This window comes from Meriones unguiculatus, chromosome 21, assembly GCF_030254825.1.
Source record: "Meriones unguiculatus strain TT.TT164.6M chromosome 21, Bangor_MerUng_6.1, whole genome shotgun sequence".
NCBI classification, from domain to species: Eukaryota; Metazoa; Chordata; class Mammalia; order Rodentia; family Muridae; genus Meriones; species Meriones unguiculatus.
In genome coordinates this window covers 16,322,449-16,348,396 of record NC_083368.1, presented here as the reverse complement: position 1 = coordinate 16,348,396, position 25,948 = coordinate 16,322,449, and the positions used below count along the sequence as shown (strand labels likewise).

Below are 25,948 nucleotides of genomic sequence, written 5' to 3'. Positions count from 1 at the left end.
GCAGCAGCAGCAACATGGCCTCAATGTTTTATATTTATATTAAGATGCTTCCAGTCCTGGATTCTTATGTCCAATTCTAGTTATACTCTTCCCCTTAAACTCAGGAGCCACAGTGCCTCACTGTCCCAGGGCCGCCTGACTCCTACTCACTGCTCTCCCAACCCAGCAAATCCACTCCATCTGGTCAAGGCAACATTTTTAGAATCAGCCTTGACTCTTCCTTTCCTCCTTGAATTAATCATTCACCAAATTCCAAATGCCTTCTGCTTCTTCCTTCCAGTAGCTCTCTCTCTGCTACTGTATTCTCTCTGCCTTTACCTGCTACCAGGCCTGGACCACTTCCCGCTGCCTCCAGCTTGCCTCTGCTCCTCCACACTCCATCCCATCTCTACAGCCAGACAACATACACTCTGAAACGCAAAGCTGTTCTTCCCTCCTGAGAGAGCGGTTCTGCCTTCTACTCACCAGGACAGAATAGATTGCTCCCCCATAATAAGTAGACAGGTTCTAGCATGTTTTATAGTCCTCCTACCCCTATTTCCAGGCAAAGCACTTTCCTTTGTCAATTAGTGGCTAGTTATTGAAGCCCCATGTGTCATACACAGGGCTGCTGGTCCAGTGGGGGAGTTTCATAGTCTGTCCCATGAGTGTTGCTCCTGGATACGTCACCCCCTCACCCAGGCTAGCCGGAGACTAACACTGGGCTTCACACACTCTGGACAAGTACTTGACCAAGACAGCCTCCAGCCAGTATTTATTTGCTAAATAAATAAAGGATTTCAATAAGTGCTCTCGCTAAGGACTAATTATTCATCCTTCTTTCCAACTTTAGAATAAAATTCATAGGAGCTGACTTTAGAAAAAATGATCTTCATGGTCCTCGTTTATGGAAAGAGCAGAGATAAATTATGTTGAAATATTTTTAGGGCCCCAGAAATCTTCAAGCAGTGCATATCTCTCCATAAAGATTATGCCAGTAGTGAAGTTAACAAAATCAGCCAAGCTCTTATGGAACAGCACATAAATTAAAGGCATTCAACAGATCCAATTATAAAGGGATGCATTTTGTATGAATGTCAAATAGCTCCTGCCCCACTGTGGCTCCAGCTGCTGCTGTAGACAGTGCAGGCGGGGCCACCTTCCCAGGGCAACATTTACAGATGGTTAGGTGTGTTAGTGGCAAGTAGCCAGTGGGGACATCCTTTCCTGATGTGTGTGTGTGTGTGTGATATACCTGTGTGTGTGTTTGTGAGCATGCATGTGGAGGTCACAGGTGGACATCAGATGTATTGTTCTGTGGCTCTCCACTTTGTATTAGAGATGGGGTCATTTCACTGAACCTGAGGCTCTACCTCAAGTTAATTAATTCAGCCAGCTGGAGGGCCAGCCATCTCCAAGCACCTATTGTCTGAAATGGGGTTACAGATTTGGGCCGCTGTGCTCAGCTTTTGCACAGGTGCTGGGGATCCGTATCCAAGTCCTCATGTTTGTGTAGTTTGGACTATACCTGCTAAAGCCATCTCCCTTAGCCCTTCTTTTCCAACTTTTGAAACGCCTAATTTCAAAACGGGAGTGGGGAGCCATGGGTGGCCACCCTGGTTTTCTGCAGCTTTAAGTAGACAACTCCAGGGACAAGGATCCTGCTGTGCCATTGTAAACAAGCAGTTCTGTGACATCAATGTATCCACACTGTCATGAGCTATCATGACATCCATCTCCAAGACTGTCCTATCTTCCCAAAGGGAAACTTCCATTAAAAAACGTCACCCAGGGCCGGTGAGATGGTTCAGTGGGTAATGGCGATTGCTGCCAAGCCAGAGGGCCTGAGTTTTATCTCTGAAATCCACACGGTGGAAGAAGAGAGACTGGAAAATTGTCACCTGACCTCTGCACAACGCTCTGACACACATACGACACCCCACCCTCCAATGTAATTTAAGAAAATGTCACTCTCTCCCCTCAGCCCCTGGGAAACCAGCACTCCACTTTCTGTTTCTATGAAAAGGACAGGAACTTTATGTAAGTGAGACCATGAAGTATTTGTCATTTGCTGTCCGGCTTACCTTACTCAGGATGACAGCCTTGGGGTTTATCCCTGTCCATAGCCAGTGTCTGACTGACACCCAGTTCCAGGCAGTTACGGGTCATTTTTTTTCTGGAAGTTTCTCTTCTGTCTCTCTGATTATTTAAACTCCAGGCTCAGCTCATCTGGTACTATGTCAGCTCCAGTCATTATTCCAGCCATCAACTTTCCACTCTGACTCAGCTATTTGCCCAACTACTACTTAATACACTGCCAGTAAGCATGTAAGCTCTGGAAGACAGAGACAGTGTCTGGCAGTTTAACCCTTGCTATGCAAATGAACACTGCCAAGCACCCTTTAATTAAAGCCCTTTTGAGTAAATGGAGGAGCAGTCATGGTATGTTTTTTTGCTTGGCAAACACATTTTCTCCCCAAGGATATCAACTGTTGTGGGCTGTACAGTGTCCCCTGAGAATATGTTGTTGTTTTAACTGAAGTACCCGTGAGTGGAACTCTTATTTGGAAATAAGGTCTTTGTGGTTGTTACCAGGTTAAAGGGAGCCATTGGGGTGAACTCTAATCCAAGATGATTAGTGTTCTAAGAAGAGGGACATTGGGACACAAGCAGACACAGGGGGAAGGTGGCTTAGGGGGTGGAATTAGGATCTAGAAAAGCCCCCCACCTCAGAAGCTAGGGGAGAAAGGAAGCTTTTGGAAGCAGCCCCACCCAAACACTCACTTTGGGCTTTTAGCTTTAGAACCATGTAGAAACGCAGTGTGTGTTTGGGTACTTGCTTTCTTCTCCACAGGTAAAGAACCTGTCCATTTAACGGACTGCAGACTGGAAATATTTGAAACAAGACTGTCTCTGTAGTAGATATGCATTTTTGTCCAGATGTCTAAATGATGCATAGAGCTGACACTGTGCTATCCAAAGAGGCTTTAAAAATCTAAAAATTACCTGTGTGTCTGTCAAAGCCATGCCATTTTATAAAGGGATGGAGCCCACAAGGATCCCACACCCTTGGGGGCCTGGAACCACTCTCCAGTGGCAGCCTGTGCTTTGTTGTCACCGCCCCAGAAACAAAAGAAAAGAAAGGAAAAGAAAAACCAACACGACTTAATGGCAGGGCTCCATCTATGCTGGCGTGTCCTCTGTGGGCTCAGAGATGACTCTGAGAGCACCTAACTCAGACTAAACAGGTTAGCGCCAGTAGGGACGGACTCCACGCTTGGGGCACTATGTACGCTTGGATAGTATCTATGTGTGGGAGGAATCTGTCCTCTTCCACCAACAATCCAGACCTTCTCAGCTAATCCTCCGACAGCCACAAAGACCTGCTGTCCCCCATCCCTCCAGGTGACTAACTTTCCAAGAACCTACATCAAGTCAGTTTATGGTAGAGCTTAAACATTTAGAACATAATCCCTGTCTTTCTTTTTAAACTTCTTCTGCTTTACTGGTGACAGTTTAACAACCTAGTCAAGGCAAATCCAACTGGTGCATCCAAGGTACGGGTCTTAAGAAGCAGAGAGAACAGACTTTCTCCTCCCCATGCTCCCAGGGGAGAGAATGGCACAGCTTCTCCTCTGATTCCTACCATGTCACCTGCCCCCTGCATGTTTTTCTCAGCCTGTGACTTAAGACAGCACAATTCACAAATGCTAGCAGTGTGAGGCCTCGGCTGGTGTGGGGAAGCACCGTCCTCTCCCCTGTAGCCCAGCCCAGCCCCAGGAAGAAGGTTCCGACTTACGGTTCTTAGAGGAGCATGGTGTGTGGGGGAAGCCAGCGGAGGCCGCACTGGACTCTGGAAGGCCAGGCAGAAGCGCTGGCCGGTGTCCGGTGGAGACGAGGAAGCATAGATACGGTTCTCTAGGCGTTCAGGCTCCTGCTTGTAGGACTCCAGGGGGAATGGGTGCTGCTTGGTCACTTGGGTGGGTGTTGACGGAGAGGAGGAGACACTGGAGGCTGCAGGGAAATGACAGAGCTCATTAGAGGTGTGGCCTTGGTAGGGAGAGGGTTCTCTCCTCCTGAGAGCCCATATCTTCCTCTGACAAAAACAACCCTGAAAGAGTAAATGTAAAAAAACCAGGCAAGAGTTTAATAAGTGCATTCACAGCCTCTTAGAAGTTCAGGGATCAGAAACGCCCTCACCATCCAGGCTGATGTGTGAGCAGGGCCCCTTGTTGTGGGTGTTCATAGAGTCCTGGTGTCATCAGGGCTTGCCTCTTCTACCCTTCCACATGGTCTCACTCCCCCCTTGGTCAATACTGCTTGCTCTCTTCCCTCTCCCCACCATTCATGTGCCACGGCAAACACCATGGAGCCATACTGATGGAGGTTGCTTACGGGGAGATGCAGAGAGCTCAGCAGAACCAAGGTCACTGTTGCAGAAGTCACAGGACAATATGGGTGAACAGGAAAGTGCTTGCCTTGCCAGCACAGGACTTGAGCTTGGAGTCCACAGGAGAGAGTGAGGCTTGCTCCTACACATGCTCTCAGCACTGGAGAGCGGCAACAGAGGCAGGCAGATCGTTGGGGCTCGGGCAGCCAGCCTCACCTACTTGGTGATGCTCAGGGAGGTCCTCTGACACTCATGTGCGCATGCACACAAGAGATGCGGGATGTAAACATTCTTGGCAATACAGTCTTGTCTTAGGAACACATTGTGAAGTACATGCCAGAAAGAGGCTGAGCTTTAGATGGACAGGAGAAGGGAGCGGTAGGAGAGGGGCTATCATAAAAGGCTGCATGGGGACTGGGGACATGAATCTGCCAGAATAAATGTTGTTCACATTCCAGGGCTCCTGCAATCCCAGAAACTGTTTTTGACAGACAGCCATCATTTGTGTATTCCCAATTACATTGTCAGTTAACTGTTATATGTTATATACAGTTAACTGTATGTCCTTCCAGTGTATCCCTGGAAGGACATACTGGAGACTAGTGGCCAGTACTGTGAATGTGGCTCTATTTAGATACAGGGGTTTTTCAGGTTAATCAAGTTTGGCTGAGGTCCTGTCGGTATGGGCTGGGCCCGATATAGTATGGTGAATGTCCTCATAAATGAGGAGGTGTTTGGACATGGTGGCACATGCCTTTAGTCCCAGCACTCAGGAGACAGAGGTAGAGGCAGGTAGATCTCTGGGAATTTGAGGCCAGGCTACTGTACGTAGTGAGTTCCAGGTCGGCCAGGGCTCCACAGTGAGACCCTGACTCTAAAAAATAACAAAAAATTTCAAAAAAAAAGAAAGAAAGGGATACAGATGCATACATGTTGTGCTCTTGTGCATGCACACGTCTCATGCGTGTGCACATGCGTGCGTGCTCACGCGCGCACACACAGAGGAAGAGAGAGAAAGGGAGAGAGAGAGACAGAGAGAATATGCTACAGATCCTTGGAGCAGAGGGCTATCTGTGCACAAATATGAGAAGGCAAGGATGGATGGCAACCCCAGAGGCCAGAAGGGATGGGGACAGACCCTGCCCTTGCATACTATGAAGGGGGCACGGCACTGCCTATGCCTTGATTTTGGACTTTTGCTTTTCTTTCAGATAGGGTCTCATATATCCCAGGCTGGCCTTGAACTTACTATGTGGCTGAACAAGTCTTCCACGTGGTACTGGCAGAATGTTTGGCATTGTCCTCTCAATAGCCCATTACAAGCCTTCTAAATGTAAATGCCTGTCCTTCCTCATCTGCCCAAAATTGAGTCTCTGAGATTATCATTTTAAAAAGCAAGCTGCTGGTGGTAAATGTCACGCAGCCTTCAGTGCCAAAGGGCAACCCAAAGAGGTGGATCAAGCATTGTCCTGCTGCTGATTGGTTCAGACTGAAACGTAGCTTCTTGCAGAATAAAGAGCTGGTAGCCCTGCTGAGGGGAGAGCTGATGGCAGGAGGGCAGAGGCAGAAAGGCTGGAACAGATCCACCTGACAAGAGGAGGCAGGCGCATGGACTGGAATGAAGCAGGGAGGTAAACAGACAGAGCCAGGTGGCGGGGATGCCATGCCTGGGAAGTGAGGTTAGTTGGATAGTAGCTGAGAGTCTGCCCCAGCAAAAGGCTTTAAACTATAAAGGTGTCTCCACGTCTTTTATTAAGCCTCAAGCAGGTCTCCCCAAATGCCCCCACAATACAGTATTGCCTAAGCGTTTCCCTTGTGGGCATGCCTAACCTCTGATGGGCACAGGATGGGGGCTGATGGGGTTCAACAGAGCAGGGTGGGCCAGGTAGGCAGGATTAAAAACAAACAAAGAAAAAAACCTGTGTCATGTACATATTCTAAAGCTCTTCCCTGGCAAGGCAATGAAGGACAGCGGTTTTCATGTGTCACAACAGGGCCAGTCCCCAGTGATCTCCAACTCCTTCTTGGCCCACAGTGACAGAAAGCACTGATAGCCAGTGTCCATGGACCACAGACAAAATTTCCTTGGGCTGCTGCTGGTAAATCCCAACACCTAGGAAGCAGAGGCAGGCGACCAATGTGAGTTGGAGGCCAGCCAGGTCTACAAAGCATGTCCAGGACAGCCAAGGCTACACAGAGAAACCCACCTAGTCTCCATTCGGACTTTCTGGTCCAACTCACATCCCCACACACATTTTCAAAGACACAGAGTACCTCTGTGGAGGTCTTTTTCTTTTTTTTTTAGTTTATAAATGTTTTTTAATTAATTAATTTTTTTAAATTACAGTTTATTCACTTTGTATCCCAGCTGTAGCCCTGTCCCTCATCCCCTCCCCAATACCACCCTCCCTTCCTCTTCTCCCATTCCCCTCCCCCAGTCCACTGATAGGGGAGCTCCTCCTCCCATTTCATCTGACCCTAGCCTGTCAGATCTCATCAGCACTGGCTGCACTGTTTTCCTCTGATCAAAGAGCCAGCCACTGAGTTCATGTCAGGGACAGCCCCTGTTTCCATTATTAGGGAACCTACTTGGAGACTGAGCTGCCATGGGCTACATCTGTGCAGGGGTACTAAGTTATCTCCATGAATGGCCCTTGACTGGAGTATCAGTCTCAGAAAAGACCCCTGGGCTCAGAGTTTTTGGTTCTGTTGCTCTCCTTGTGGAGCTCCGGTCCCCTCCAGGAGGTCATTTTGCCGATCAGAACTACAGAAGTGGAGCTGGGGAGACGACGGCTCAGTCAGGAAAGTGTTTGCTTTGTAAGAATAAAGACCAGAATTTGATCCCCAGAAACCACTTAAAAAGAGAACAAAATAAACAAACAAAACAGGCAGAGTGATGTGTACTTGTAATCCCAGTTTTGGGAGGCAGAGACAGGAGGATCCCAGGGCTCATCCAGCCTACTTGGAAAATTCCAGGCCAAGCAAAAGACCTTGTCTCAACAAACCCGTCAACCAACAACCGACAAACAAAACTAAAACAAGGTGGATGCCCCCTGAAGAGCAACCCCAGGGCAGTCCTCTGAGTACACACGCACACCCACACCTGCTTGCAGCTCCGCAGATGAACACACACCCACACTCACACGGGCATGCTCACACGGGCATGCTCACACGGGCAGACACGTTGGTTTATTCCTCAGAGCTGCTCCTCCTCACCCAGCGTCTGAGGTCACTACTCTGCGAATTCTAACAGGACAGCTCACATCCCAACTGCTTAAGGAGTGGTGCCATGACAGGAAGCGGTTAGCCTCGCCATCCTCTCCATGTGAGGAAGCTGGCAAGTAGAAGAGGCAGAGAACCTTTGGCGTGGAATGATGCCATCTGGAGTTTCTAAGGAGGGGGAGAGGATTTTTATAGACAGTGTTCACATCCTGCCGATCTGCATACGTCCGCAGCATCCCCGGAAGGATGCAGAAACATCAGCTATCTCCAGGGAAGGGGACAACCACAGGGAAAGCTGTTCACTGACACCTTTCCCTTCTCCCCTGCTTTACAATGTGGGTACAGTGATGTTCAACCTTCACTGTTGGCTTGGCTGGATTTAGAATCACCATGGAAACATATCTCTGGGAGTTTTCCAGAGAGCTTGACCTGTGGGTAGCATCCCATGGACTGGGTGTCCCAGGCTGAACAAAAGAGGAAGCGTGTGCATCAGCATTCGCTTTGTTTCCAGACTGCAGATTGGATGTGCCCAGTTGCCTTCCCCTGCTGCCATACCTTTCCCACTACAATGGACTACACCCTCGCGTGAGCCAAAACAGACCATTCCTTACACTGTTTTCCTCAGGCATTTGGTCATAGCAACAAAAAAGGTAATTACACAGGAATGTATTATGTATTTTGAAAATTGCTTTTTTTCTATCCATTGATCTTCTATGAGCAGCTGTGAAGCCATGCTCTTGCCCACCCCATGCCCTAGCCTCTCTCCAGCTCTGTGCAGCTTCCACCAGGGCCTTGTCATCCTGAGCTGACTGCTGTCTGCAGAGGAAGGCTCCCTCCTTTCCTCTCTGTTTCTACATCTCTGTCTGTCCATCTTTGCAAGAAGCTATCTGCTCACACCATTCCCCCGGAAGAGGCCCAGTCACTGCTGTGTGAGGGGCCTCACAGACAGGGAAAACTCGATGCTGGTCCTATGATTGGCTAACACTCAAGGAAGGCAGCTTGCTCTAAAGGGCTCAGGGAGGCACGAGCCATCAAGCTTCTCCCATAGTCCTGATTCTTTGTAGGCTACTTGTGCAAATGCTGGAAGATTCTAACGCACATCTACAGAGGCCAGGAGAGAAGGCTCGCGGTGGAAGGGCGCAGGAGCACTGCTAGTTTTGACTGAGCCTTCGTGGGTGAGGAGCAACAGAATGGCCTTTTCTGCTGGGATAGTTACCCTCCTTTTGATGTGGGTGGTAACTCTCTTACCTCCTCAAGAATACTCTGCTGACTCTAAGGCCACGAGATGTTCTCATCTTCCACCCGGCCTGCCCCACCTCTGCTCTGCTTTCCTCCCTGAGCCAGGAACTCCCACGGGGACACAAATGCACAGTGACTCCATAGGCTGTGTCAGGCAGCTTTCTGTGACTTAACATATACCCATTATTTCATAAGTCATTTCACCTGACTTAACAGGAGAAGAGGATTACCCTGGCTTTTGGTTCAGTTTATGATGGGTTGGCATGCTGCTTTGGGCCAGTGGTGGTGCAGTATGACAAAAGTGTGTGGTAACTGCCTACTTCATGGCCATGTCACATGACAGAAGTACAAAGAGATGAAGGAGCCACAATTTCCCTCAAGGAAACATGCCTAGCCCCTACTGCTTAAACTTCCCACCAGGACCAAGTAGGGGACCCAGCCTTCAACACGTGGGTCACTGGGGAGCATTCTAGATACAGAGCATGGCAGGGTGAGGGAGGGAAAGGTATGAGGTGAAGGGACAGCTGAAATGCCAGATGTAGGGTAAGGCTCACATGCACATTTATAGAGAAAGTGTGACTAGTTTAGGGGTTCAGGGAACAACCTTACTAGAATAAAAAACATGTCCCTTCTTCTCCCTGGTAGGGGGAATGTCTTCCTGCTGCCTGGAGAGTCCTGCCACACACTCTGGGTTCACCTGCCCCTCAGTCACCTACACTTCAGATGTAGGAGCTTGTGGTCAGACGACACTGAATTACTTCTCCGCTCCTTCTGTCAAGTAAACAGCCTAGTTCATGCATTTTCACTCCAGCTCCCAAACTCCTTTACTGTAAATAAATTGAGATGCCACTGAGGGAGAGGGACAGGATCAAAGACACAGAATCTTGTGAAATTCCATCTTAGCCATGTGAACTGTCTCTGAGGGTTGGGGGAGGCACTTCACAGGCCTAGAAGAAAGAGTCTGGAGGTGCCGAGTGCCTAGAAAGGGCAGGAAGCAGTGATACGGAAAGGGTGAGGAGAAACTGGGCCTGGAACTCTGTGTGTTCTCCATATGTAGGTGGGCAGGCAGATTTCCCTCCCAGCTAGTAGGAAATGAAGGGCTAAAGATCAACTGTCATCACTTCGGTGCGGGCTTCTCGGTAGTTATTGGGGCATGGCTGTAAGACTGGTGAGGGCATTCCATTCCTGAGTGATTTTCTAGCTGAATATTGGTGTGACCATTAGTAAATCAAGGGGCAAGAGGGAGAATGCTGTTTCATGTCTCAATTCTCTTTACAACCCAAAGGTGCAGCTGGACTAGCCTTTTGATGTTGAGACAGGTGCTGTCATTTATAAAGTTCCTGCTCAATAACCATACAATCAAGTCACAAAATAAAATCATAAAAGAATCTCATGTTTTAAGTGTGCTTATGACTGTGTGTTAGCCCACATTCATGGCTATGCTGGGTGTGTGCTGTTTATACAGACTCTCTACTGCCATTTCACTGGACAGACTACAGCCTGGCTATCCACAAGAGCAGGTGCCTGTTCTGCACAGCAGTAGTGCCCAGCAGCTTCTGGGGCCCAGCTTGGTGCAGGAGGAAGGGGAAGCCAGAGGCCCATTTTAGGTATGGTGGGGGGGATGGACAAGAGCAAAACTAAAAGCAGACCCCGCACCTCCGAAATATCGCCTGTGTTAAATGCACATGCCCCTGAGGCAGGAGGGGCTCAGGGGGGAGCAGCCAGCCCGTAGCCAGGACTGGGCAGCAGCTGAAGCCTGGGCCTTCCACCTAGAGAGCATGGATGGTCTCCAGTGCAGATGACTTTCATACAAGGTGGGCGATGCCCATGGTAGCCTAAGAAGGAACCCAGATGGTCCCCTTGTTGGGTCTCTTCTGAGAAGGCGTCCCTCCGCTGCTTGTGAAGGGTTTTGCTGTGGGCAGTTGTCAGCTCTGAGGGTGAACAACAGCTTTGATTTTTTTTTTTTTCTGGCTGCCGCCAAGCCCATGAATAAGGCCAGTGAGTGAACAGAAGTGGACCCTGGCAGCCGCACAGAATGCCAGGCAAGTGTCTCCAGACACCAGGGAGCCATGAGCCGGTGACTTCACAGGGCCTGGCTGGCCCCGCTGCTGGTGGGAGCTGCAGCTGAGAGTGGGCGGAGAAGAAGGCAGGACAGAGATGTCAGTGGAAAGGAGTGAGCACTGGCCTTCCAGACCGCTGGGCAAGGCGGAAGCAGAGGCCTCAGCTTCAGAAGCTCTGGGCCTGCATTTACCCCTAACTCACCATGGGTCCTGAAGCGAGCCCACCTCGTATGCCCTGACACAAAGAAGCCAAGCGGCCCAGTTGGCTATGCCTGGGCCCTGCTCCCTCTGTTCTGTGTGAATGGACCAGGCTGGAGCCATGATACAGCACTGGCCTTTGCATGCGTGGGTGACAGAAGGGGGACAGACTTCACTTTGCTGACTGCAAATTTAACAGGCCAGTCCCGAGGAAGAACAACTGTTCTCTTGACATGGATTGGGGTGAGGGGCTGTCAGTGTGGCCTTTTGAAACACAAAGTGTCACAGTGATGAGGGCCTGGTTAGTGTTCTTAGTTTTGGGGATACTGATGCGGGCCACAGGAAAGCAGTGGCATAGGACGTGTGCTGGGAAAAAATGCTATAAACAGGGAGAGGCAGAAACCCTTATTGCTGGAGAACCATGCACTGTCAAAGGGATACAAATCACCAGACCATGCCTGATCACAGTCGATGTGTACGACACTGGAGTCTGAGGGGCATGGCTGCAGAAGCAGACAGCTGGGGTTTGTCTGCATAGGGTGTCTTCCCACTACGACGGCTCTGCTGTATCATTTGCAGTATCAGGATTTGAACCTATGGCTTTGCGCATGATAGGCGAGCCCTCTTATCACTCAGCCACTTCCTCAGCCTTCTTACTTTTGAGTCAGGGCCTCACTAACTTGTCCAAGGCTTGCTAAGGATGGCCTTGAACTCACTCTGTAGCCCAGGCTGGAGCTGAGCTCGCCATTTTTCTACCTCAACTTCCCAGGTAACAGGATTACAGAACTTTGCCATGTGGTCTGGCTTCTGTTTTTTTTTTTTTTTATTTTTTTATTTTTTTTTATTTTTAAAGATTTATTTATTTATACATATGACTGCTCCATCTGCATGTGTGCCTGCATGACAGAAGAGGGCATCAGATCCCACCATAGAGGGTTGTAAGCTACCGTAGGGGTGTTGGTGATTGAACTTAGGACCTCTCTGGAGGTGCTCTTAACTGTTGCGCCATCTCTCCAGCCCCTTCTGTTGTCCTTTTTAACCTTGTTTCCAGGTGACTCTCTGGCCTAATCGTCACCCAGTCCTCCCACACTGCCCTTCAACCCTGCACTGTGGGACGTCAAAGGCAGGCATGCCAGCTTGGTGGCCCTGGTGCTGCCCTCAGGTGCCGCCCTGCAGGAGTGGAGGGGACGCACTGCCCGGGCTATCACAGATTCCTATTGGAGATGGGAGGAAGTGAGTGTGTAGCAGTTCTCCCTTCTCGCCACCTGCCTTGGCCCCAGGCAACAGCTCTCTTGACCCCTCTCCTGGACAGGCATGGGTTTCTGCTTTTGCATGCTCCTAGGCTTAGGCAGGCCTTGACCTCTTTTCCTTATTGGCTCTGAAACCACCACCACTCCTCTTTGAAAAGGCAGTTTGGAATCCAGCTAAACGTCCCTGTTCCCTGTTCTTACAGATGCAACCTCAGCTTCCAGCCTTCTCTGTTGAGGGTGGAGGTCGGCCTGAGCTCTGGAACAACCCTCAGTCCCTAGCTGTGTGGCCTCTGGTGAGTCAGAGCTCCGTGTCTAGGTTAGTACTTAAAAATGAGCAGGTCTGCGGCCATACTACCCTGAACACTCAGGATTCTGTCTGAAAATGAAAGCTATCCTAGCGAGTTTTGTGATGATTATGAGGTAGAAGCAAAGAACTCCAGAATGACCAACAACTGTGTGCTGGATAGTCAGTAGGCACCTTAATAAAAGATCCCAGGAAAAGGGCAGCTCGTCAGGAACCCAAATCCATTTAGCTGTCTCTGACCATCTGACTGACTCTGGGAGGAGTCACTTCCAGCCACCCTGTGCTCCCCTGACCCTTGGCCTAGTATCATGAGGGTACAGCAGTCTTTCCTCCTTAGCAGACAGGGTTTTTCCTTTGGGAAGTCCAGGTCACAGCCACCTTTTGGTACCCTTGGCCATTAAGCCAGAGTCAACCAAGATGGAGTTGGGAAGCCCTTCTTCTAAGGGGGTTCCAAGACAAGCTGGCATTCCATCCACAGTAGTTTAAGAAATTTGAAGGGCCACAGGTCATAAGGGCCACTTCTACGTACCACACTGCAGGGATCTGGGTGGCAGCTTAGCTGGTAGAATGCTTGCTAGCATTCATGATGCGCTGGTTTTTGCCCCAGCACCACATAAAACTGGACATGGTGGTGCATGCCTGGAATCTCAGCATTTGATAGGTGGAGGCAGGATGATCAGAAGTTCAAGGTTATCTTCCACTAGCAAACCAAGTTTGAAGCCAAGACCTGAGAAACATGAGACCCTGTCTCCAAGACCAACTACTCAACCAACTTCCAAAGCAACCAATGCATAAAACAAGCCCAGTCCTACGCATTAGCTCGACCACTTACACTGTTTCTCGGGTATTACACCAAAGTGACTTTTAGGCTAACACATTCTTTTTCTCCAGGGCTGTCTTCCACACTACAGCCTCCCACCCATGACTTCAATCATTTTATTCTTTCTCTTTGACCTACAATTTGAGTTGCTAGGTCACCCTTCTAGGCCACTGCTCCATTGCCTGCTTTTGGTGGGATGCATTCCAGAGTGATCCTGTCCCATTCCACCTGTCTTCATCCCTGGCTCCAGACTGGGAGGAGCCTGTGCCTGCCATTGCTGTGTCAGGCACACACATGGTTCTGGGGCCCTTTACAGGCTCTAAACAGACACCACTTTAACATTATTTTTTTTTGCCATTTGTAAATGAATCAGTATTTTACAGGTCCTGAGGTTTAATTTCTAATATAATGGATAGAGACACTTATGACCACATAAACAACAGCTCCTTGGCATCTTCACTCATTTTTTAGAATTACAGATTAAAAATTTCTCACTAATATATATTTAAATAAAACAAAAGGGAGGAGAGTGGTATATATTTCTCATGCATTATAAATATCTTTAATACATAGGTCAAGAAAAGATGTTAGATTCATGTATCACCTATCAGTACCAATGTTCTTTCCTGATTATGTTCCTTTTCTCCCTTGATGATTTTTGTAGGCCCCCTTAGCCTTGTGACAGTTCAAGTCCCTCAGCTGGGACCACACAGTAAAACACAGACCATCTCTTGTATGTATTTCATAGAATTCTATGCTTCCCTCTTCACTAACCAAATCCCAACACTATGAAGGCTAAGGACCATGGCTTGGATCTGGGTCCTTTTTGGCCAGGATAATCTGTGCACAATTACTATTCATTGCTCCATCATTCTCCCTGGAGGTGTTTACATTTTAATGAAAACAAAAGGAGATGACACAGAACAGAACTCCCAGGAACCTCTTTACCTAGGGTGCCTTTATCTATAGTGCAATATGACCAGTCAGAAGAAAGTTACAGATGATATGGTACAAAGTTGACCTATTCCAAAACATGTATTCCTCAGACACATAGTTGGCATCAACTAGATGCTAGTGAGGCAGTCTTAGAAGAGCAACACACAAGGGCGGCAAAGCTTGGATGCAGCAGCATGCTTTGACTTTTAATAAAGCAGCGTGCCTCACTAGGATCATAGGTCAGCAAATGCTACTAACACATCTGAAGACACAAAAGAGTGTTAAAGGCAGTTGACTCCAGGGCAAACAGTGGAGACCTGTGGGAGAGCATTTCTATCCCCAACTGATCTTAGCACCATTCCTCCAGACCTTCAGTGTTGTTGTTGTTTGTTTGTTTTATCTCAACTCTTCACATCAACCCATTGTGCTTTCTTGATGAAAAAGCAACAAAACTGGGGCACAAAGAAGACCTACCCCGTCAAGCTGCATTTTAATAATGTACTGGAATAATCGTATTTATAGTCTCCACCCCTATGTTAGCTAGGCTTCTATTGTGTGATAAAACACTGACCAGAGGCAACTTGGGGAGGAAAGGGTTGATTTGGCGTAAGTACCCCAGGTCACGGTTCACTGAGTAAAGGCAGGGCAGGAATACAGGTAGGAACCTGGAGGCAGGAACTAAAAGCTGATGCCACAGAGGAATGCTACTCACTGAAGTGCTTCTTACGGCTTGCTTAGCTGCTTTCTTATACAACTCTGTGCACCGGCACAGGGTGGCACCACATTACCCATGGGATGGGCCCACCCGCATCAATCATTAACCAGGAAAATGCTCCCAAAGGCTGGCTTGCCCACAGGCCAATGTGGTGGAGGCATTTTCTCAACCTCAGTTGAGAAATCTTCCTAAATGATTCTAGCCTGTGTCAGGTTGACATAAAACCAAACCACACATGAGGCCTGTGGATCTCGGGCCCTGAAGGTCTTTTGGTTCTGCCCTGTGCAGCTGGGTTCTCCCCTGCTGGGTCCTGAACAACACGCTCTGCTGACCTCCCAGTGGAAGCCAGCACCCCACGGCTGCTCAGCAGACCTGCCATGCTGCAGAATGCATCCCTATCCCTACCAGCTCAGGCACATTGGGCAGCGAGGTGGCCGGATTGCAGCCAGGCTGTGTCCAGGTGACAAGTGTTTCACACCTCAGCAGACACAGCTGCTGCCTGGCACCCTGACTGACTGGCCAGTGCTGGCTGAAAAGGGACTAGCCTGGGCTATGCGCAGGTTCAACAGAGTGGATAACTCAAGGGGAATCCTGGTGTTTCCCAGGTACAGGCTTGACCTTGAGGTCTGAGCTGGGCTGTTGGTTTCTAGGTCCTTCTTGGTGTCTCCTTGCTTACACTCTCCTGGGCTTTAACTCAACTGGGGTAGAGTTAGACTTAATGGCTTCAGTGGTCAGGGATGTCACGGGGAGGGAGCATGCTCAGCTGTGTGCTTCTGCTCCTGAGGAAGGTCTGGCTCTAGCATGTATGGGGTCTGGGTGCATCCCAGGCTGGTGGTGATCTGTCTTTAGGAGGTTCTAGGTCACAGATCTCTGATAAGTCTCCATAAGTTTTCCCACTGAACTTGGTAAACATTCTGCCTGTCTCCCACGGAAAGGTTTCATGCAAAACCACTGGTCTGGACCGTTCCCAATGTCTGTCCCTAAAGAGCTCAATGTCACACACTGAGCAGAAGGTGTCTTGGCTGTAGGGTCAGTTGAGATGTGCTGGTCTCTCCAGGACTGAGAGTATGAGCATGAACTATTGCTTCTGGCTTCCTGCTTCTTCTTTTTTTTAAAATGTGGATTTGGGATCTGAACTCAGGTCTTCATGCTTGCATAGCAAAGACTTCACCACCTGAGACAGCTTCCCAGTTCTCATTATCTATGTAGAAAACCAATTACCTTTATTTGTGTACATGTATGCTGCAGTGCATATGTAGGGGTCAGAGGGCAACTTCAGGAACTGTTGATCCACCATGTGAGCCTAGTCCCAGGCAGGGATCAAACTCAGGTCGTTAGGCTTGGGAAGCAAGCGCCTTTACCTGCTGGGCATCCTGTCAGTTCATTCCCATCACCTCCTTTTGCAATGATGGAGGAGATCTAGGCCGAGAGGTGAAGCTTCAGCCCAGAGCCCACGTCAGTCACACAGCTACATAGGCATCCCTCCTGTGCCGGCAAAGCTTTCAGACACAGATGTTACAACCACTGTCAGTCCAAACCACAAAAGGAAGGAGGCTCTCCAGAGAATGATGCATTGACAGGGACAGAAAAGCTTTACAACAAGAAAATGTAGGCTATATTAAATTATATGCCCGTGCAAAGAGGCAGGGGCATTTTTTAAAAGTCAAAGTGAAGAGGACATCACAAGTAATTTTGTACCAGTATCTTGGCTATCAGGGTCAGTAACGAGGATGGCGGCAATCCAAGCTGAGGCCAGGCAGTTGCTGGGCAGATGTCTGCACAGATGCAAGCACTGTGCAAGGCTGTGGGAGCCTCTGTGCAAGGCTGTGGCTCTGGCTAGGTCTTCTGTGGTCACTCTTGGAGTCACAGATGTCCTTCAGATGTGTTCTTAGACGGAGACTGGCTGCCTACCCAGGACCAGAAAAGTCACTGTAACCTTGATTTCTCTGTGATATCTGATTACAACAGTATCACTCGGGCAATGGCCACAGCACGGCTGGGTGCGTAGTGTAGCCAGGCACAAAGCAACAGAGCTGTGTTGTGGGAGAACTTGGAACTGATCCTGCTGAGTGGGGTCCAAGCCTGAGGAAGGTCAAGCGGCCACTAGGCCTCCAAATATAAACTTTCTAGAATATTCCTGGCTGAGTGGGAAACCCCATGCGGTACTCCCTCACTGCACTGAGGATGCTCTTCTCTCTCTGGCCTCTCTGGGAATTCCTCATTCTGAACCAGTCTCATGGTTTCAGCTTCCTTCCCTCCCTCTCACTTGTGACAGTGTCTGTGCGTGTGCTTGACAGTCTCTCATGTAGCTCAGGATAGCCTCTACTCATCCAAAGATGACCTTGAAATCATACTTCTGCCTCTACCTCCCTGGTGTTGGGATGACAACCACACACTACCACACCTGGTTTTATTCAGTGCTGGGGACTGAACCTAAGACTTTGTGTAGCCCAGGAAATCATTCCATCAACTGAGCCATATCCTGCATAGTCCCAAGATGCGGTTCTTAATCTTGCACAGTCCCAGGACCCCTTGACCAGTAATGCTTCACACGTGAACCCCAGCACACACAGTCCTTGCTCCTTCTGTTTTTGAATTAACTTCAGGATATTTCCAACCCCAAAGCTTGGCTTCTAGAAAGTGTGCGCCAAGGGGTCAGCAAAACGTGCCCAGGGAGCCTCTCCTACCAGTGACTTAACTCTCACCATGCCAGCTTCTAGTGGCAGCGGTGCCCACTCTGCAAGTCTGAATAACCAAACCTGAGACTTCAGAGGAACTCTGTTACTTTCCTCATCATTATGACAACATCCCTGGGGGAAGCAGTTTAAGAAAGGAGAGACTTACTTTTGGCTCACAGTTTGTCAGGGAAAGCACCATGGCTAGCAGGCTCTGTCAGGCTGCGTCATGATTTGTTCTTATTTTGGTCAATTAGGAAGCAGAGCACTTGGGCCAGAAGAAGGCTACAGACCTATAGGCCAGTCTCTAGTTGGTCACATCTACCAGCCAGACTCTGTGTCTTAAAGGTTCCAAAATCTTCCCAAACCACAACTCCAGCTATGGGCCTACTGGTCAAACCACAAGAACTGTTCAGACTGTAATAGACCCTTGCCAGAGGAACACAGGGTAGGAAGGAGCCAGTAGAAAACCAGAGTGTTATCTGTCTGGGACCTGCTGTCTGAAGTTCCTAGAACACGCCTTGTAAAATCTGAAATTGTACCTTGTCCTTTTCTGCCCTTTTGGTCATGCCGCTATTTGAACTGATTCAGAAGCATTGATGGCAGTTTCTCTCCACTGCAGCCACAGGAGCCCCTGCCTGTAAGTGTGACTTCTCAAGTTATCCCTGCCTCTCTAAATATTTAGTTTGATTTTATGTGTCTTACCTGCATGTGTGCGTGTGTAGCACATGAGTGGAACCAGTGGAGGACAAAAGAGAATGTCCAATTCACTGGAACTGGAGTTATGGATGGATGTGAGCCATCACATGAGTTCTGGGAACCAAACTTGGGTCCTCTGCAAGAACAGAAACTACTCTTACTGCTGGGCTGTCCTCCTGTCCCCTGAATGGTCTCCTGATAGTCCTACCTTGAACCTCCTCCTGGCAGGTAGCTTTAACCTACAGGTACTGCCTTGGACCACCCCAAACTCCAGGCCCTGGGCTCAGAGCATCAGAGCAGGTGAGAGGGTGTTAGATGGTCCCAAGTGGGCTCTGAGCTACTGTCCCTCCTGAGGTGTGTCCCAGTTTTCCAGGTGTGCGGCAATCTGGGGAAACCATAACACACTTTCATGTGAGAACATGAGACATAGACCATAGTATAGACCCCCCTTCCTGGGAGGGCCGTGCCCAGCAAGCAGGAGAAGGCCAGGGCTGGCGCCGGGGAGACAGTGCTGAATGCCCTCTGGCCTAGCTCCCGCGTGGTGTGCTCTCCCTGGGCAATGGCTGGTGGCCAGTATGGGCATTCCCTTCCAGGAGGCTGGCCACAGACAGCTGCCATAGAACTCTGACCAGGGCTCTCTTGGAGCTCTGTGGACTCGATACTTTATCTGACGCAGCCTGCCAGGCCCTTGGGGTGTGAGGTGCCAGTGAGACTGGGGAGGCTGGGAAGGTGTCCAGACAACTTCTGTGCAGAGCCATTCTGAGCACTCAGCTGCTCTCCTTCCCAGAATGAAAGAGACTGTGAGTACTGGTCACTGGCCTTAGCGACCAGTGAGGGAGAGGCAGGGGAGGAAGGTCCACTCCTATGGGAGGAAGTGGAGGATATTCCTGGTGGGGACATGGGGACTGCCTTTTCAAGATGGTCCAGATCTAAACCCTAGCACTGATTGGGGCCTTTCAACGCACCAACAATGTGAGCGTTCAAGGCCATAAAAGAAGATGACAGTAGCCCAGTGGATCTTTTTCTAGTGTTTTAAAAAGAGAGATAACAGCTGAACTGGAAGAAACCCAGCCAGAGACCCCCTTTCCCGGTGTCTGATGATCAGTGAGCACCACTGTTAGATTATGCTTCACAGGGAGAACTTGGTCCTTGACAGGCAGGCCTTAAGTGGCAAGGTCCCCCGTTCCCTTGCACATACTTCACCCACCTGACCCACTGCATCAGTGGCCCAGCTCTCCTTTCTCCTGGTTCAAACCTTGCTTAGCCTTTCTGCCTGATGGAGGCTGGCCCTGACAAGGTCACTGAGCATAGTCCACAAAAGGGAAGCAGCCACTTACAAGCCGTGGGGGCTGGGGCAGGTCTTCAGATTCAGCAGGAACTTCTTGTGTGTGTGGCCTCCACACCACTTTTCTCTCTGGATTTCTAGAGCCAGAGCACTGCTTAGGGAAACAGGACTTTCCAATGATCTTAATCCACCACCCAGCTCCGGCCTCTATCACTGCTCTGTGCAAAAGTCTTCTCTGCTTTCTGGGGCATCACCCTTCCATCTGCTTGCTCATTCCAACATCATAAAGCTAGAGTGTGCTGTGGTACTACTATTTCTGTGCTAGGGTGAAGCCCAGGCCCCAGTGTATTCCAGGCCAGTGCTTAGAATACCGCTCATCTCCATCCTCAGCCCTTCGTTTTATTGAGATAGGGTCTCACTATGTAGCCAGCCTTCAGGGTGCCAGAGCTGCAGGTGATTGCTTATTTATGTATCTTGTTTCCTCCACTGAGCATGGATGCTGTGAGTCTCCCTTGTCATCATACCTCCTGCATAGCACGCTCCTGGCACATAGTTCCCACTCAAGAAATACTGGCAGTTCTTATATGTGACACCTTTGTTTAACAATGTTATCAAGAGGCACAGGTCACGAAAGAACAAACGGATAAACTATATTGTATCAGAACTTAAAACTTAACCGAAGACATTAAAAGACAAGTGTCACAGAGAAGATATTTGCCAATTACATGTGGACGCATAAAGGCTTGTATACACAATATATAAAGAACATTCAGGCCTGGAGAGACAGCTCCATGGAGAGGGGGCTTGTTGCACAAGCATGGACACATATCCTATAGAGGCTGCATGGGTGAAGAGACAAAGGCATCTACTTGGGCTCCTCGGAGGCTGGGTCCCAGTCCGATCTGTGATGCCTTTGAGTAGACACACTCTGTAACTCAGCGTTCCCTGTCACCAGAGTCTTGGCTAGAGGGGCTCCCATGAGGACCTGGCTGAGAACAAGTCATGGGACAGCCCACAACATCCTCCTTGACTGAGCAGCTTGGTGCGTGGGGGCTGCAGCAGGAGGGGGGGGCCCATGGCAGGAATGTGCTGCTAGGAGGCCCTAGCTGTCAGGAATGGGCTATCTAGCCCGTGGTACTTTGCCATAACAATCCAAATAGACTAGCACACACAGAATAAGCTAATTTGCTGTAAAAAATTAAAAGTTCTAAAGTTCTAATTGTGTGAGAGGCAGCTCAGTAGTTGAGCACACATTGCTCTTGCAGAGGACCGAAGTTCTGTTCCCAGCTCCCACTTTAGGTTGCCCACAACTCCAGCTCCAGGGGATCTAACCCCCGTGGCTTCTGTAGGCACATGTACTCATGTACACACACACACACACACACACACACACACACACACACACACAATTAAAATAAAAATAAAATACATCTAAAACATTCATACAATGTCTAAGTTAACATTTTAAACTGTACACACATGATTATACAAACAAAATTTAAAAATCAAATAGATCTGGACCCCTGCCCACATGGTGTGGGCTGGGTGGAAGATACTCAGAGGTCTGGGTACCACTAAGATGAGCAAGTAAATGCTGGAGAGATTGAAGAGAAAGAGAAGCAGAATGATGTGTGCACGAGGAAGAGAGGTTGAACTGAGAAACAGCTTGATGTGAGTAGCTAGAGCTGCCACCTAGGTCATGGTGAAGCCCCAGCCTGTGCTGCCACTGAGGGCTGTGTCTGGGTGCATGGCCCTGCAGCAGCGGGGGGTCTGTGTCGATGTCTGTGGCCTGGCCCACGTTACCACCAAAGGCCATGCAGATGTCCCTGATCTGGGCTGTCGCTTGGGGCCATCTGATGTGTCAGAGGGCTGACCAGAGCTAGCCCCGCCCCTCACCAGCTTTAGCACTCAGGAGAGTAAGCCCAGACAGCACAGTAGAGGTGGTCTTGGTTGTTGGTGGTGTAGGGGAGCTAGCCCCGCCCCTCACAGGCTACAGCATTTGGGAGATCTGGAGGGGCGGTGCTAGAAATATGGCTCTGGTGGTGTGGGTGCAGGAGAGGAGAGCTGGCCCCAGTGGCTGAGTGCTAGAGAGCTTGCAGACTGACTAAGTCAGATACCACCCAGGCCCAGATCCAAGGCTTTGAGCTGGCCCACTCCAACATCTACCCTATCTGTGAACTGCTGTAGCAGGTGAAGGGGCCAGTCTTGCAGATCCAAAGCTGCAGGATTTCATGACGTGGGGCAACAATAGTTACCCTGAGAGGAGTCCCTGTGAGGGTCCACCATTGATGGTGTAGCAGAGGCCAGAAGCCTTGAACCAGGCCAATGACTTACTGCAATGAATACCTGCAAATTTATTATTTTTTGCTTTCTTTTTGGATGAAGGGTAAATACGGAGGGATGGGGGATGAATGGGATTGGGGTACATGATGTGAAATTCACAAAGAATCAATAAAAAGTAATAAATAAAAATCTATCTGAAACAGTCATACAGTGTATAATTTGTCATTTCAAAGTGGGCAGCAGTGATGTGTAACATTCACGCTGTGTCGCCATCACTCCCTGATGATGAAGATGAAGCAAGCGCTTCATCTTCCCAAGCACGGGCCCCACACTCACTGGTTCTTTCATGACTGGTTTATTCTGCTTACCCTGTCAAGGTTTGCTCATGTTGTCCTGCCATTCTGCTTCACACTACACAGAGGGCTTCTGGGTCTGCTCCCCCCTCTGGCTGCCTTAGCGCAAGGAGCACACACCTGAATGTTTTGCTGGGGTGGCCCCAGGTCCTCTTGGTCAGAACATGTCTCAGCCTGTGGGAATGCTGGCCCTATCCTCCAGGGATCTGGGGGGGGGGGGTGTAGGTGCCCAGCCATGGTCAGAGAACTAGGCATGGTCGGCAGGGCCAGGCAGGAAGGAAGCCCAGGGCAACATCAGACTTTCTTGTCCTTCCACAGCCAAGTTTCCGAGGTGCTATTTGAGAAGCCCTGCCAAGGGTAATGTGACATTTACATGACACCAGGTGGGGCTGCCCTGGTGACATAACAGGAGGAGGAGGGTGTGTCTCCGGGCACGGAGCCCACAGCTCGGCACAGTCTGATGACTCCATGTTGTGTAAATTAAAACACTAGTCACCTGCTCCTCCAAGTCACAGCTGAAACCTGTGCCTTCTGATGTGACAACAAAATCACCGTGTCTGTCACCTCTACCCGGGAACTCTTCTGCCTTCCTCCCGAGTTCTTTCCTAAGCAGATCCATTTGATGGAATGGAGTATTCGTGGGCTGCCTTGTTGGATGCTATGCCAGGAGCTTGACTGAACTGGCAGGCAGCACCGTCCTTTGCCCTCAAGGGCTTCAGCAAGCAGTTCTACCCTCTCATCAGCCAGGACTGCTTCCTATAGTCGGTGTTTTTGTCTGGACTAGTCAAACCTCCCTTCTGCACTGGGACATCTGCACTAGAAAGCAAGAGGCTTTACCCCAAAGTATTCCCAAGAGTGTCTCTTGACAGAAGCTGTAAAGCCTGGGGCTGGCCTGGTTCTTAGGTGAGGAAATGGCCGTCTCTGGCCTGTGTATCTTGCAACTAGGTCCTCTTGGGGGTTTTCATTCCCTGAAGATGGGTGGGAATCATGGGTACTGCCTCAACAGGAAGACTGGCCTGGGGAAAAGTCTGGGGCTGATGGGGTAGGGGGCCGTCCCCACTGTTGTCTATGTGATATAAGCTCTTCATGGACTGATACACACAGTATCAGTCTGGGTTGCCCAGCATGTCCATGATGGACCTGGGGTGGGTGTCCCCTAGGAGCCTCTTCTCCCACCCCCTCATAGCTGCCCAGTGCTTTCAGTCTCTTCTAGTTCACCTCATTCCTTCCTCATGCTTGATGTGGACTGTGTGGACTGTGTAATGCATATTGTGATGGACTGGAAGCAGCTGCAGCTGACTGCCTAGCTCATGGTAACTGTGCAGTGCCTGAAGCTGAGCTCCCACGACTGTCTGCAGGCTTCCCCCGCCAGGCTCAGGACAGCATCATGAAGTGGGTATGGTAAAGTGGCTACTAGGGTGGCCTGGAGCAGGGGAAGGGAAGGGCTTTGGGGGAAGCAAGACCAGGCCTTCTCTGAAGGCCCAAGCCTACTGAGTCACTCAGCCCTGAACACCTCTAGTCCTTTGACTCCCCCGGCTAGGAAGAGACTATCTTTCATAATCAATGAAAGGTTAAGAAGTCGCCTCTCAACTCAGCCCTCCTCCTTACATACCACACCTCCAGAAACACAGTGTCCTGCATTTCAAAGCCCAGGGTGGGAAGGTGGTTTGTAAATCGGGGGAGCAAGGCTGGAGAGGCCTCTTGTTCCAAGTCAGTTCAAAAGAACACACCTCGAGAGCAGGCCAGGAAGGAGCAGGCTGGAGAGGAGCCAACCAAAGGTGGTCACCAGTACTGGGCTCAGCCTGGCTTGTAGTGGGGAGTCAGGACAGCTCTTCAGAGCACAGGGAAGGCCTCCTGCTTATAGCCCAGAGATTACCCTTCGGGCTTAGTTTCTCTTCCCTTGCTCACTGGCCTCAACGTTTCCATGAGGGAGATGGAGAAACAGTCAGGAAGGGGCAGGTGGCCACAGCCTCTGGCTTATTGAGAGGTAGGCCAGGCTACTCTCAAGGGCAGCTAGCTGATGCCTGTTTTGAGGGTGACATGAAAGCCCTCCCCCCCGAAAGGGTACAGAACCAAGCCCAGCCAAATGGACAACAATCTGGAGGACATTTGAGTGCCCCCCCAGGATCTGGTTGGGGGGGCAGTGAGACTAAAAACTGCACAGCTGCTTGTGGGGGGGCCGTAACTGGTAGGTAGGGAGGAGGGGGTGGGAGCCAATGGTGCACTTGGGAGCATGAGTTGGACACTGTCCATCTAGGGGAGTTTAAGCAACCTGGCCAAAGGGCCCTGGGAACGGGCTGCTTGCAGTCACCTGAGGGAAAGAGTAAGGTCCTGAGCTGCGGCAGCATGTAGGAAGGATATGAAGGTCAGGGGACTGGGCAGTTGGACAAATGCTGCTGCAGGCATTTATGGGTTTTCCAAATGACACTGTGTTATCTGTCTGCTAGGGACGGGGCACTAGGGTCCAACTCTAGTGAGGGTGGGGGACAGAAAACGGACAGGTGTTCATGGAGTAGCCTCTTGATGGAGCATCACAGCCCAGAAGATGGCCTTCACCCAGCCTTCCCACACCACTGAGACAGTGGTCCGGGGTTACCGGGTGGAGAAGTAAGGGCAAATGGCCAAGGCAAACAAGCCTTGAGACATGTGTTTGGGGACCTCTTGCCATGGGTAAGAGCAGAGGAACAAAGCCAGGGATCAGAAAGTGTCCCCATGGAAGCCTGTCTCCATGAAGTCCTGCAACCGGATCTTCTCATTGTGACAGAAATGACACAGGAGTTAAGTACTCAGCCATAGCATCAAAGGAGAGTTAAGGGAAAATACCCCTCTAGTCGGCAAAGCTTTCTAGAAACTTTGGGGAGTGGCTCTAAGTACCCTCTGAGGCCTGAGGCCACCTCTTCTCAGGCCTGTAGTGTCTCTGCCAAAGGTGCCTCCCTGTTGCCTGGAGAAGCTGCTACAGAAACCAAGAGACAAGCCATACCGAGGACAAGGCTACCGAGACTATTTCTGGACAAGGAGGGGTCTTCACCTCCCTGGGTCATTCACACACTGAGTGTCCCCATAATGGATAACTTTCCCTGGATGGCCCTGATATGGGCTGAGACCTCAAGGAAATGCCAGCTGCAGGCCTGAGGCCTTCATGGTCATGTTCTGTTCTTAGCCCCTGCTGAAAAAGACAGTCAAGGTGGCAGAAGGGAACTGGGTGGAAGTGGTGGTGGGGCTGAGATGGAGTGCTCCCCCTCTGATTGCCTGCACCCTCCTAGAGCAGGTGGAGAGCTGGCATCCTCCTGCCTGGGCGTGTCCCCCTTGACTAAGAAGTGATAGAGTCCTTTTGATTTGAAATTCACCAGTTACCAATGGGATGGCAGTATCAGCGGGCACCTACAGTTTCTGAAGCAGGATGCCCCTCAGTTCCTGTGCTTAGGAGAGCAGAATAAAGCCAAGGAGGCAGCCAGGGATACATGCATGGAATTGTTTGGACACAATACCAGGAAGCGAGTGAGCCTGCCATATCATACTCTTCTGACAAAAAAAAAAAAA

At 49.9% G+C, this 25,948-nt stretch overlaps 1 protein-coding gene across 7 annotated transcripts in view; it reads right to left on the bottom strand.

Annotated features, from left to right (window-relative positions):
* Nucleotides 1-25,948, bottom strand: part of Prkag2 (protein kinase AMP-activated non-catalytic subunit gamma 2) — a 366,379-nt gene that overhangs the window by 84,190 nt on the left and 256,241 nt on the right. For all 7 annotated transcript variants that reach the window (XM_060374088.1, XM_060374089.1, XM_021657793.2 and 4 more), the window contains one exon: nucleotides 3,779-3,993. In XM_060374088.1, the coding sequence (XP_060230071.1) occupies nucleotides 3,779-3,993 (215 nt within the window). The remainder of the gene's footprint in view (nucleotides 1-3,778; nucleotides 3,994-25,948) is intronic.